Genomic DNA, 13883 nt, shown 5'->3' with positions numbered 1-13883 from the left:
ATCTGACGCACGCGATCCCCTACGCCGCGTCGTAGTAGTACTCCGTTGTCGGGTACTATTGTAGAACATTGCAGAAGTAGAAATGATAAGTTCTCGTCTCAACGCGAGCTGTGCGCCTGGCAATCAGAGAACAATGATGCGAATTCCGAGACAGAAACAGCAATCAGCAGTGCCGGAGGCTCAAGGTTGCTCCGACGTCTCTCCGTCCTCCGTCGAGAAAATTTCCGACTCCTCGCCCAGATCGGTTTTCGTTAATCTTCGATGCTCCTCTTAGGAAGCTTCCATTCCGATGGGGGACGACCAAGACGAAGGACAAGAAGAGAGCAGTCGAGCAACTGTACATTCTGCGTTCAAAATCAAATCGATCTTTCGGTACAAGCGTCGTCGTCGTCACCACCACCCTCCGGCAGAATGGCCAGGCGCAGAGGGGGTGTCATTTGGTCGTATGGATTCCTGATTGCTCTCTCCCCCTATAGCTCTCTATCGTTCGTTTGCCTGGTTATAGGCTGCAGGGGAACTTTCGGAGCGAGAAAGCCAGCTTGAGCTCTCGGGCGACCGACTCGGAACTAGGTCGTCGTCTTGGCCGGCGGAGCTCGATCGGACCTTCTGGTGTTCGGAGCGACCGTTGTTGTTGTTATCTTATGCAAGAGTTTGCGGAAGGACCTTCTGCCACAAGCGCGTTCGTCAGCCGAACCGCCCGCCCGCTCGAGCGGCCGATCGACCGGCCAGTCATTCAGTTAGTCACACAGATGCTGCCCTACCCATTGAGACTTCGTAGTAGAAAACTTCACTCTCTGTCGCCTTCGATTGGTTGCTGGGCATCTGCCTGAGATAACGGGGCAGCATGCGTTTACGACATACGACATCTGGACAAAGTTTATTTCCTCAAAGCGAAACGTTCTGACGCGGTCAGCTGGGAGACACTATCGTCTTCATAATATTTTCTTTGAGAGATGCCTACGGCCGTCAGCAGGCGCAAGGGTCACAAGCCGACCCGGGAAACTCCCGAATTCCTGGGCGCGGCGAAACATCCGACGCCTTGATCCCCTCAGATCCTGCAGAAGTGGACTTCTGTGGACTGGTCGGCAAGGGAAAATCGAGAATTGCCATAGTTCCCTGAAGATTTGGGATCTGGAGTGGCTCCGACGCTGGCAGATCGCGATCCTCCGAGCACTCCAAGCCCGGACAGAAGTTTTCAGAAAATTTTCGGATGAGTTTTCTGGGACCGATTTGCCCCCGGCTCGGTGGCCTTTCCCGCTTTGTTGTGTCAGTTATATAACATTATGTCGGCGATCCGATGTTACTTCATCTCGCATTCGGTTCAGTGACGGTACTTCTGCACGAGAGTGGAGAGGGCCGTTGAGAGAGTAGACCGGTGCTATGTGTTCCCTCGCCACTCGGCAACACCAAAATATCCCATCTATTCTGGTGTGGCTCCAGAATTTCTTAGTGATCTCCCGGATACGGCCACGGGTGGGCCTAAGTGCCGTCGAACATTTTCGCTTCCTCTAACAGAAGAACAGATTTCCCCCGACCAAAAACAAAGTCCACCTACCGTTTCGTGGGACTTCAGCGGAAGAGAATCTCATAGCGACAGATTCTGAAATCCGACCGACCGACGGGACGTCATCACCACTTTCAAGCAACACCGTCCACCGGAGAAGTTCGCCACAGTCGCATGGATAAACTTTAAGATGCCGAAAGCATTCCTCGTCCGCAAGCAGCGAATTCTCGCCGCTCATGCCAAAGAGCAGGCGGAATTGGCGGCCAAGAGAGCCTTGCAAATTGAGAGTTCGAGCCCCGACGAGCCACTTGCTCTGGTCTGTCCTCCAGTGACACCTCCCGCTAGTCCGGATCAGACTCCGTCGGCTCCAACGCTACTCGCTCCCCTGAAACTTCCCGCGCAGGAAGAGCCCCTTAGTCTTACGACCAAGAAACGCAGTCATGAGGAGTCCGAAGACGAACTAGTGATCGGTAAGTCACCTCCTACTTTTTACGACCGACGTCCTTTCCGCAAACTACGTCCCTCCGACCCTTCCTGGGAGCCCGGCTTAGAGTACTCGAGTTGCATAGTATGTAGCATTTCGAACACCCGTGAACCCCGAGGGCGAAGATGCGAAGAATTCGAGAGGTTTTGTGAAGCTCAGCTCGTAGCTTTAGGTCCGCGTCAAGAGACCGTCCCCGACTGCCCCGGTGAGGAACCGCGGGTTTCCATCGATCGTGTCGAGTTTGTCGACCTGTGTGACTCGGCTGAGATATTGACCGTCAGCAATCTCGAAATCGATGCCCACGATCAAAGTCTCAGAAGCGTAGCTTCGACACCTCCGTTTGTACGTGCCCAAAGGGGAACTTCATGAGCTTCCATGAAGCTCGGAATCCATTCTCTATCAATAGTGCTATAAATCTCCGCGGTATCGGCACAACGGCGCACATTCTTCCTTGTGGCAGGAATGTCTCTTGAGAGCTTCGATTTTTTTATCTTCTCCACTCGCTCGTTGATTGTTGTTCTGTGGATGCCTGTCTGCCTGCGTGCCGGCCCGACGTCGTCGTCGCCGATGCTGGGTGTTGTGCGGCAGGCATCCGGCAGAAATAAGCCTTTCTGAGAACCTCGTAACGGTCTCCTCCTTAAGACAACCGTTAGTGAACGATCATCTGCCTATCGACCTTCTCGTGAGTTCCTGGCTGGCTGTTTGCCTGGCAGAAACTATGTGAGCATATGTTGCCGCTGCTCAGAGAAAGCGCCCGCCGCCGGAAGAAAGCTCACAGACAGCAAGCAATGACTTTCGTTCGGGCTCTTTCGGTCCCGTATTACGCTTCCGCTGTTGCATCACCGCCAGGGAATTCGTGGAGCCTTACTCACTCGGCTGGTGATTAAAACCACAATCCCCGGCGGCGACAGCAGGATCGGTAGCTACCTGACCAGGAGAACAGGTGAAGCGGTCATGCTCGATTGCTTCCATTCAGCCGTTTTTGAAATATCTGACGATGGAGGAAAAACGGTCCGCTGGCGAGCTCGGAGCGCTTCTTCTGCGATCTTCCGATGGATCTTCGCAGCCGTACCGTCAAAAACATGTGACGTCAACAACACGATGACGTTACTGCCGAAAGTACTTTACGTCTACGCCGAAACGGTTGCGTGGCAACGGTTCTTGCGATGAAGTCCGTGACGCCCATCGGGCAACCTCTACGGTAGAGAATCACGCCAATGTATAGCTGAGGCGATATCCTGGCTGTGACGCGGATTTTCAAGAACGTTCCATGAACTGGACGTTCTGGGGCGCTGGAAGAGCGTCGCCTCCGATCGCCGATTAGCCGAAATCAAAAGTGAGAACCCTTTTGACCATTACTTTCGTTCGAGCGTTGACCGTCCGTCGAACGGAAACCGGTTCGATCGCTGAGCGGTCGGTGAGTTGTCTCCACTATCGTCACCAAAGAAAGTGGCGACATGAACCGCAAGCATCGATTTCTGGGGCTTTCCTTCTGACGACTATTAGACTCCCATTGTGGCAATTGACGAGGCCATTAATTCGACCATGATTATTGATTTGATGAAGCGAAGAGCGTAATTATCCTCGAAGTCATCATGTTTATGATTTTTTCGGGGGAAGTCGTTAACGTCGAGCTTCTTGAAATCCCTCCGCGTGCACGATAATGAAGACGTGGACAGTCGTCGTGATTCAGTCCCGTGATACTCGCGCGAGAAAATCAAACGGCGGTGCCGAGCGGCTATCGAACATGGATGCGACGCTCCGAGCACGCATCCGAGTTATTCGCAATGACATTGGCGTTCTCGGTGCAAGCGCTCGACTGTGACGCTCGCAGCCGAAGGTTGCTAGGCGGAAGATCGTCGCTTATGTAACCGAAACTCCCCGAGCAGGAAGGCGGTGAACGCTCGCTGATGGTCCTCCAATCACGGGAAAACTGTTTCGGCGGATTCTCGAGATCAACCCGCCGCGGCCGTCGCCACCGCACCGTCATCTAGGCAATAATACGTTTGAATACTAATCCAGACCGTTCCGATTGTTCCGCTCTTGCTCGTTAGCAACTGTTCCCGGCACTTCAATCTCATTATCCATTGCTATACGGACGATCCGGGGTGATGTCATCACTCAGCTGATTTATTCGCAGAGAGAGCGGACAGCTCAACAGCTGAGGTATTCGGAGTTGCTCTCGTTTTTTTTTATCGAAAGCGAAGAGGGTGCTCGCTCTAGCCGAAGGTATATCGGAAAGAATGCCTCCGCTGAACTCGCCGAGCGATACCGCGAAGGCTTGTAAGTGAAGCCCATATGGATGGTCTCGTGGATTGCACTTGTTCAAGGCCATGATTGTTCCAAGCGAACGAGAGGATAGAGGCCCCTTCCTCCTTCTGCTGCCGCTGTTACCTCTACCGTCACCGCTGTCCCACTAAGTTTCTCAGGCAGGTGCCTCCAGTTTCCGCTGTGCGTCCAGCAAAGCGCGGCCACTGGTCACCGAAAAAGAGCCCCAAAAGACTTCAATGCACAAGCTGGGAACTTTCCCACATTTACTTGCCTCCAGCCACCTTCATAGAGAACAGCGCTCAAGCAAGCAACCTGCTGCTACTCTCATTAAAGCAGGTTCGGTTACAAGCCAGTGACTTCCTACGCCTGCTCATTCTATTACTCTCCTTGTCAATGATTGTTTTGCTTCCTCAGTCAGCTTGAGAACGCGCGTGAGGACCGAGAGTTTCGAGTGAGCGACTCAATCAGCGGAGTGGAGAATGTTTGTTGATCACCGACATTAATCCGGTGGCTCGCTTGTTCACTCATTCCTTCTGTCGCTCGCTTGATCGGCTTTTTCTCCCCTGAGACATTCACAAAGATCTACAGAAGCGCTCGGAGACAACAACGCCGCTACAGTGCGACTTACGAGTGTTTCGAAGTTTCCGCTCGACAACCCTCAGAAGCCTCCGGGGGCGACCGACCGTTATTCGGTTGGCTTTATTCGCACGCTACTTTCGGTGGGAACCAAATCGCCTTCAAGGCCCCAGGAGATGTGACATCCGTCGTCGTTTCAATTTGGACCTCTCTCTCAATGATAAATTCAAATAGCATGAGTTAGAAGAGATCTGCGAAGCATCGACGGAAATATCTGTCGCTGGTGGCGGTCGCGGTGACGGCAGCGCGACAACAACAACGACGACGTCGGAGGAACGTCCTTGAAGGTCCATCGTCGTAACGGGCACTGGGAAGGAAACTCTCGGTTCAGGCTGCTCGACGGCCCCGCCGTTAGCCCGTACGTGAGATGAACTAGATTTTTTCTCTCGCCGCTGGCTGTCGGCAATGGTGCTCGTGCATGCAGGCCGGCACCAACGGAAAGACGGACAGGCAGACGTTCGTACGAACGTACCTACCTACCTACCTAGTGCCTACAAGAGAAGCTGAAGTGGCTGTCCGCAGATCCGAGCAGCTGAATTTGAGACCGTTAACGACTTCTATCTTCACACAAGCGTCTTCTTTTTTTCGGCCGGCTGTTGTCGAACGCCAGTTGAGCAGTTAGAGCAGCCAGCCTCTTTTATCATCACGATATTCCAGTTCATGTCGCCAAAGCTCCTCGTTTTCGCCGGGATTCGATCTCTCCTCGCCTCTGGGTCTTGCACTCGAGTCTCGAGGTTCCGTTGCTCGCGTCGATTCTCCGGAAGCTTGCTCGCGGTCCGCGTCTATGGTTTGCGAGCGAGCGAGCGCGAAGCTCGACGTGCTCGGCACTCCGGTAGTATGCATGCAGGTCGGCGGCACGCATGGATGCCGCCTCGAAGAAAACTCTGCTGAACCGCATTCACAGTTGGCTACGAGCCATTCTCGCTTAGAAACAAGATGAAGAGGGGGATCGGATTCTGAGAAGCTTATGATTGGCGGAGGAATGTTCCTCTCTAAAGGGGCAAAGATCGTGAACTAACGGTCTTAGACGAACGGCTGCCTGGCTGCTCGTTCGTCCGCCCGTCCGTCCGTCAAGCCGGCCGGCCGGCCGGCCTGTCGAGCGCCATATGGGTGCGCATATGGGCCAAGCAAGCGAACGAGCAAGCTGCCGCGGGCGCTAAAACGCTTTTATAGAGGGGTGCTCTCCCGCTGGGTGATTCTTCTTCCTGTGCTCGATCTTCTCTCGCCGTGGTTCTCGTCGTCGTCGTCGTCTTTTTTCTTCTCCGAAGCCCTACGTTCGTCTGTGCGTCCACCCATCTTCGGCGGACGCACCGACTGGCGGTCGGTCGTTCGCTCGGGCAGTCAGTCAATGCCCGTCGGCTCACACAATTCGTTCCATTGAGATGTTTCAATTGTGATTTTCTCTTTCTTCCCGCAGATGAGCGGCCGGAGAATCAACGTGTCGTGCAATGGTTCCCGGTTGTCAACCGTTCTTCGACTACCCCACCTCAGTCGGAGAGCGAAGATGAAACGGTCACGTCGACCGTGCCCATATTGGGCCATCCCGCCTACCATCATTCACCTTTCTCGTCGCAAAGGGTCCCCGTCATCCAGGAGATGCAAACCCCCCTGCGACCGCAGCCCTACTACCCCGTCGGGTACGAGGACCTGCGCGCCGACTACGCCCACATGCAAGAGTTCGCACCGTCCGATTACAAGACCCCCCTCATGCAGCCCCATCCTTGCTTGAGTCCCGAACTCCAGAGCCCATCTTCTCCCAACGGAGATTGGTCCCGTCAAGAACAAGTGAGTAGTATGACATCAGACGACGAGCACAGCAACGGAGTCGATTCAGTGAGCCCGGGGCTGCAAGTTCGGGTTGAAGTTTTGAAACAACGGGTAAGCATTCTCTCAGCTGCTCGGATTCTTTCTCGGGGAAGGCACATCAAAAGAAACGCGGTAACTGCATCGCGCGTCGAGAGGGGATATCCGTTCTGTGACGAAGAAGGGAACTCGCTAACGCACTGCTTGTTTCCCCATTGCAGATGGGCATTCCCCACGCCGCCTCCATCGAATTCGTAAACGGAGGACACGGCATCAAGAACCCACTCCTCAACCAGAAAGCGCTACCCCAGGGATCATCACCCCCGCAATCGAGCGCCTCGATCGATTCGACGACGTCTTCGTCAATGGACGAGCAGCCCCAGAACCTGAGCAGTGAATGCCATGTAACGACGGCCTCCTCCACCGTTGTCCCCGCCGGAAACGATAAGTGAGTGTTCCATTCTTCTCGAAGAACATATCATCAGATTCCAATTAGCTATAGCTCCCAAGACGGAGCGGCGGCGGGACCGTCGGTCGGGGCAACGGCGAAATATGGACGCTAATTTGAGGACGGACGAAAAGACGGAAGCGGTTCTCGTGTCTATCAATCTTATTCCTCTCATTTTTTTCTGAGACCTGAGTCGGAACACGATTAACGATTCCGGGGAGTCGTCTTCCATCATCTGTTCCATAGCGCGCGCAATGCAAATTCAGTACCGAAATTTCTGCTCCAAGGACATTCGCATCCGTTTGTTGGCATTCCGCAGTCATCGTTGCTGATTCAGTCGCTATTGTAGCACTGTTGGCGTCGACAACGTTTTCGGTGTTCTCACTGTCGACGTCGTGATGTTCCCGGTGGCTGTGTTTGTTCTCGTACACGTCTGCGGCTTGCTCTGGAGGTGATAGATCCGACGAGGAATAGCAACTATATTCGTATATAAGGTTTGCCGGAATCCGTCGTAGAATACGCCGCATTTCCCCGGCGGAAGAGACTCATTCGATGCTACCCGTTTTCGGCAGAGCCGAGCGGCAGTCCGCCAGACAGAAGATCGCTTAGCCATCTTCAGTATAATTGCTTCGTCAAAATCCAAGGTCGTCGTATCCGACTTGGACAAGGTCTCCGTTATGCAGTATCTTCCTTCTCAACTATTGCGATCGGAGAACCGTTAACAGAAAATTCATCGACACCCAATAGAGTCGAGCGGTACAAGCCGAAGAGATACTCACATCGTTCCTTTCGAATTTATGTGATCATTCTGAAAACCGCTAGATTGTGCCGTCTTTCTGAAGTAGCCGAATTTGGCTCTGAATCTACTACTGGCTCTATCCCTCCGTCAGTCCCTTTCCATGGACAGGCTGGTGGAGGGCTCTCTTGAATGGATTTGAGAAGTTCTCAAATCCATCGGCGTGATAATGATTGCGTCACCCGAACGGTACTTTGGCTTTCGAGTGAAACTCAAACGAAATGACGCACGACGGTGGGAAAGTTGGCTCTGCACCGATGTTGTCGCATTCTCAGCGTCAATCTCAGTCTGTTCGCCGTGAACCTCCCGTTACAGGTGGGGCAAGTGAATGGGGCAGATGATTCTCTGTAGCTCACTCATCCATCCGTCTAGATACGCTCTGTGACCGTGTGAACGGTTCTCTGTTTCGGTGTCCGCTGTCGCTTAAAACCGTTGTATTTAACGGCTTCAACGGCCTCCAACGTGCAATGAGCCACCGTACCACTACGGTTCTTTATTTCTATCGCATCGTTCTCTGGTTGCGGACCGTTTTTCTTTCGTAGCAAGTCTCAATTACGTGAAGCGCCGCTACGGAGCGCGTTTGCGACCGAGCAGAAGTTCGCCCGTGAGCGTCTACGATGCTTGGACGTCGATCCGAGAAGCAGTCCGCCTGTTCTGCTGTGTTGTACGACGTCCTGGCCTTCTTTTCCCCACGAGCAAGACCATCCGCTCCCATGTTAAAGTGACAGAAATCACCTGCAGGGGCCGTTCGTTCGGCCGGCCGGTAGATTCAGGTCGCGCTCATAGCAGGGGCAGCTGTTTCCGACGACGACACAATGCCGCCGCGACGAGATTTGTTGCCTAAGCGGCTGTTTCTAATTTGGACTTCCGGCGACCGTTACTGACCGTTCTGTTTTCTGTTTCAGGCTGTCCTGCAAGGTGTGCGGCAAGTCGTTCGGACTCCAACGTCTCCTGAACCGTCACATGAAGTGCCACAGCGACGTCAAGCGCTATCTGTGCACATTCTGCGGCAAGGGATTCAACGATACGTTCGACCTCAAGAGGCACACGCGCACTCACACTGGTGTCCGTCCGTACAAGTGCAACATGTGCGATAAGTCCTTCACTCAACGGTGCTCGCTCGAATCGCATTCGTTGAAGGTTCACGGTGCGAAGCACCAGTACGCGTACAAGGAGCGGAGGCAGAAGGTCTACGTGTGCGAGGAATGCGGTCACACCACCAACGAGCCCGAAGTTCACTACCTCCATCTAAAGGACAACCATCCCTACAGCCCTGCGCTGCTGAAGTTCTACGACAAGCGCCACTTCAAGTTCCAGGACGGATCTTTCCCCGTCACTCTGTTGCAGAAGCAACCGAACGAGGCGGTTGCCTATTGAGATGTAGCAGTCGCGCGTCGCTTCTCACGCAGAGAGAGATGTTTGTTGTTCCTCACGGGGATAGGATGCACCCACAAAATCGTGCATCGGAGTGGTCGTCGACACATTCTCCTATACAACCTACTCGACAAGAAGGAAAACAACAAGTTCGTCAACATTCCGGATAGGCATTTCATCTCGTTTCGCTGACAGCTGACTTGACGTGATTTTATAATTGCAATGAGAACGGAACCCGCGGTGCTGATAACGATGATGAGGGAGTCCGTAGAATTCGCTCTTCGTGGGCATTAGGATTATCTAGGTGGCTAGATTCTGCTTGAGGCTCGAATGAGGATGCCGTCTCGGAATTTTCCTCTGCATCGTCATCAGCGCCGACACCGATTCGTGGTTCTTCTTATTGTGTCAATCCGATCTCAAATTATCGGACTCCGTTTCTAGTAAGAAGATCTCTGTTTCCCGAAGATTCCTCTATCGTCTTCTGATCGTCTTTCAATGAGTTCCAACGATCCGCTATGGAACCGAGCTGTCATGCAACACGGCATCGTTTATTAACTTATTCCTCTGTGATAACTATCTACCCACCCACACAAACGAACCAACAAACGAACGACCGGCCGATTGTCCGTACGAACGACCGAATTATCCACCGAACAGATGAATGTTCGACAGCTACGCCGCTCTTTCCAACTCGGAACCCAATGACTGATTAGTGTAAATATTTCAATGTTCACGACTGTCTGTGCGAGTGTCACACTCCGCGGAAACAAGTTCGGAGCATCGGGTTGTAAATACTTCTACTTCTAGGTATAGAGCTCGCGTGCGTTGTGGTCTTAGCGAGAGATTGACTTGTACATGACCTTGTCAACGTGAAGAAAACACACAAAGGACGTTTGATCCCACCAGAGGCATTTGCAGAAAAAGCCCTGAAGGCAGCTTGTTGAAACAGTTAGCACCGGAATTCCGGGTGTTCTCGGATGTGGGGAGCTCGAGTTCTGTGTGCGCTTTATTGTATCATAGCCAAAGAGCAGCGATAAACAGTAATGGATAACTATTCTGAGACTCTCCATATCAAATAATATAAAAAAACTACAATCATCTATACCGGGGTTTTGGACGAATGCTAATTTGTGATTCTTGGCATTATGATTCGACGAAGGGGATTTCGTGGATGGATCGTCGAATACTGAGGGTCAGAGGTTGAGATGGATTTCTCCGCTGATCTCCCGAGGATAAGGGCCGGAGAGTAGAGAGAGCCGTCCTTCAGCGCCTCCTGAACTCGAAGTATTGGGCGATCTCTGTATTATACCCATGATTGAAGTCCGCTACGTTTGAGAAAACCAGAGCAGCTTCCCGATAGGCGTACCAAGCGGGCGACGTATTTTTAACATGGTAGATAAGCTGATAATAAATATACTTGTTATATGCAGTTGACGTCGATTGTTGTCACTTATTCTCCCAAATACACTACGGAGTGAGATAAAGCCACATCCAAGTCTAGATGTTCCACATTCGGAGCTCCCATCCCCCATGTCTCGCGATTTCGAGACACCCATCTTCCCTTCAAGGACTTTAGAAAGCGATCTCAAGTGTGTGACCTGGTGAGCAGCATATGGAGTACAATTGCATCAGGGGAAGCAGCGTGGAGCTTCGTGTTCCAGTGAGCGAGAGAGATCGGTCTCTTGCCCTGCCAGGGGTACCGAACAGGGTTTCGAGAGGTAGTTTCGATGAGTCGGAGGTGTCTCTGGAACGATGGAACTATACGCTATGATGGGAGTATCTTCTACCTAGATAGAATAAGATGAACTCTTGCGATCTCCGGTCCGATCGTGAGTCCCGTCTATCCGTTATCTCCCGGGAACCATGGAACAACGAAGTTCCTTCGTCCGTGGGATTTCCGTGAGCGCATGCGAATGCGATGAACGCCCGAGCTCAAGATTTTTCCAACGCAGCTACCTCGGACTTGTCTCGGGATGGATGTTGACGGTCGCGGTAGTCGATAGTATTGTCACTCAGAAGGTGTCGGTCTTCACCAGAAAATTTCCCGGACAGCCTATATCGTTGATGTATCTGACGTCGTGGAATGTGGTGCGTTTCCTTCGATAGACTCCACTATTCAGCAGTCTCGGTTGTTGATGTCAATTTTGTGGTGGAGCCGAGACGCCGGCGGGCAGGAACTGAACTAAGTCCGTCCGATGTATATCTTCCAGTTGATGAACACTCTGACCTATGCTTATGGATTCTGGACGACGTTCAGAAGTTCGAAAGCATCGGACTTCGTGTTCAGTATGATTTTCTGTAATGTGTGCTTGCCGCTAACCATGACTGTGTCAGCCTTATTCTGGAGCGTCTATGCCTATAATAAGGATTTGATCTATCCGCGCTCGCTGGAGATTAATAGCCCATGGTGGCTGAATCATTCTGTGGTGAGCCCGATCTCGGAAGCCGTTACACAACCTGACGATATATCCGAGCTGCTCTCTAAGATTCCATCTGATACCTCGGACGATTCCAGCATACCTGTCCGACGATTCTCGCAATCGTGACACTCTTCGCGCTTCATCTCAAGGTCCCGCCTCAAAGAACGGGCCTCTTCCTCTATAATGTCGTGGTCTTATCCTACGTATCCATGTGAGTGGAGATGACTCTCGCTTCCCATGCTGAAGAATGAGATTGATGCATATGAGCAAAAATTTATCGTCAACGATTTCATTGACCGAATTCCAAACACAATTGATCAGCCTTTCTCATTCGCAACTTATCATTAAGCGGATCTACTCTTCGAAAAGTCTCCTCAGTGATACAGGAGGCAGTACGACATATATGAAGCGCCTTGGTCGATGAAGATCATGATTCGCGTCTCGCGTCACCGGACGATTTTTTTTATACCAGTCTTTAGTCTGACTTGAACCTGGAACAGGGTCCATTGTCATACTTCTCAATCTGAATCGACATCGAGTATCGTGAGGGACAGGATTTATTGAAAGGAAGGTTGCGTCGGCATCGGCGTGTTGAGTTAGGTCTGAGACCAGGAGAGAACTAAAACCAGTAGCACCCGCTCACAGCTTCTATCATCCGCAGGGTCCTTTGGTTGGGCTCGCATCACAACGTGTGGGTTTACCGGATGCTCAGAAAGTTGAACAATCAAACCAGACCCATCTTCTTAGCCGCCAGCATCGGGGTTTCCTATATCTTTCATTATTTCGCTCGAACGCTGGTCGGTTATGCCGACGCTCACCATCGCAAAACAATGCATGTCGAGAGGATCGGAGTCACTCATCAGCATCTGGAATGATTAGAGAGCTCGAACCGCATCGAGATTCTGGCACGCCAGATCTTCTCCCTGGCTCAATCACACCCATTCAAATAAACTTACGGTAAAAGTCCGTGACCTGCACAGTGATTATCGCTCTCATGCGTGCCACCGGTCATGGTTCGCGCCGTTCATCAGTCGGAGCTCCGACCGACGTCCGTCCGCGTGCTCAAGGGACGGCGTCGCGGACAGGAAAGCTCTGCAGCCGGCAGCCTCATTCGAAAATTGCCGCCAAAATATAAAATGGCGGCCTCCTTCTCTAAAACGATAGAGAAGGTCCCCCAAAACACGCGCACCCAGTTGACTTCTGGAAGGTTTCTCCAAGTTGATCGATCGGGTACATGTGGTTGAGCTGAGCGACGGTCACTCCTGTTGTTCAGAGGAGGCTTTCCCAAATGTCGGCTTACGCTAGACGTATGGCCTTGTTGTCGGCCCGGATATTCGGCGAGCCTTACGCGGCTTCAGTTGCTGGCGGAAATTCTCAGGTCGTTAGGCGATTTGCCGAGAAACCGATGGATCTGAAGAAGGTGAGTGAGCGTAGAATCATGGGAGAGAAGAGCAGTATGGAGCGAATGTGGCGATTCGGAATCCGTGAGGAATCACAATGGACTCCGCTTAATTGGTCCACATCGGGACTGAGCCTTCTCGGTCCCAACAAGCGGTTGGTCTAACCAACTTGAGTGATTTTGATCTGGAAGCCTGATTCGGCGAATCGGATTCCTGTCCGATGAAGCGGGAAGTCCGGTTATTCGGTGGTTCCAAGAGGAGGAGTTCTTTGTGTTACGAATTTCGTTTCGCACAACGTCAGTGGACCTGATATCAGACGTGTCCCCCTTCCAGGAATGGATCGAGTATTACCCGCCGCTCTTCCAGTATAACAGACTTATGCTGAAGTTGAGAGCACACGGTTTATTTCGGGACGAGCATCTGGATTTCCAAGAGGAGATGAAGCGGTTGAGGAAACTGCGAGGGAAGGGTCCTCCGAAGAAAGGACAAGGAAAACGTGCATCTCTGAAAAAATAGTTGCCGCAGCAGATTCTCCCGACACCGATATCTTTGATCCCGATAGGAATCGTTCTTGGGTGACCGACTCTCGGCAGCGCGAGGCTAGTGGATTAATTATGATGGACTGTCAAGTAAATAAAGAGATCGCTGGAAAACGTCCGATTTACTCTGACTCGGAGAGGCTCGAAGCTTGCTCCTGAATCAGCAATGCCCTACTTCGGAGCTCGTTCTCAGACATGGAGTCACATG

At 52.1% G+C, this 13883-nt stretch overlaps 2 protein-coding genes across 2 annotated transcripts; both read left to right on the top strand.

Annotated features, from left to right (window-relative positions):
* The first annotated feature begins 1694 nt into the window (after nucleotides 1-1694).
* Nucleotides 1695-9607, top strand: ovo (transcriptional regulator ovo). The gene is made up of 5 exons (XM_029111977.1): nucleotides 1695-1974; nucleotides 6313-6773; nucleotides 6920-6999; nucleotides 8367-8405; nucleotides 8854-9607. The coding sequence occupies exons 1-5, from the start codon at nucleotides 1695-1697 to the stop codon at nucleotides 9317-9319; spliced, it is 1326 nt and encodes a 441-aa protein (XP_028967810.1). The 3' UTR covers nucleotides 9320-9607.
* Nucleotides 9608-12889: 3282 nt separating this feature from the next.
* Nucleotides 12890-13790, top strand: mRpS33 (mitochondrial ribosomal protein S33). The gene is made up of 2 exons (XM_003745069.2): nucleotides 12890-13156; nucleotides 13470-13790. Exons 1-2 carry the CDS (start codon nucleotides 13025-13027, stop codon nucleotides 13650-13652), a joined length of 315 nt encoding a protein of 104 aa, XP_003745117.1. The 5' UTR covers nucleotides 12890-13024; the 3' UTR covers nucleotides 13653-13790.
* The last annotated feature ends 93 nt before the right edge of the window (nucleotides 13791-13883 follow it).

Source organism: Galendromus occidentalis, unplaced genomic scaffold, assembly GCF_000255335.2.
Source record: "Galendromus occidentalis unplaced genomic scaffold, Mocc_1.1 scf7180000077477, whole genome shotgun sequence".
NCBI classification, from domain to species: domain Eukaryota; kingdom Metazoa; phylum Arthropoda; class Arachnida; order Mesostigmata; family Phytoseiidae; genus Galendromus; species Galendromus occidentalis.
The sequence above is the reverse complement of the archived record's forward strand: the minus strand, read 5'-3'. Positions and strand labels throughout refer to the sequence as shown.

What these genes read in the sequence shown, in the direction of transcription:
- ovo (XM_029111977.1), top strand. Translation starts at nt 1,695, where the DNA reads ATGCCGAAAGCATTCCTCGTCCGCAAGCAGCGAATTCTCGCCGCTCAT. An exon ending in TTGAAGTTTTGAAACAACGG is followed by an intron (nt 6,774 to 6,919) that starts GTAAGCATTCTC and finishes TCCCCATTGCAG; the next exon opens with ATGGGCATTCCCCACGCCGC. An exon ending in GGCTTCAACGGCCTCCAACG is followed by an intron (nt 8,406 to 8,853) that starts TGCAATGAGCCA and finishes TTTCAGGCTGTC; the next exon opens with CTGCAAGGTGTGCGGCAAGT.
- mRpS33 (XM_003745069.2), top strand. Translation starts at nt 13,025, where the DNA reads ATGTCGGCTTACGCTAGACGTATGGCCTTGTTGTCGGCCCGGATATTC. An exon ending in AACCGATGGATCTGAAGAAG is followed by an intron (nt 13,157 to 13,469) that starts GTGAGTGAGCGT and finishes TCCCCCTTCCAG; the next exon opens with GAATGGATCGAGTATTACCC.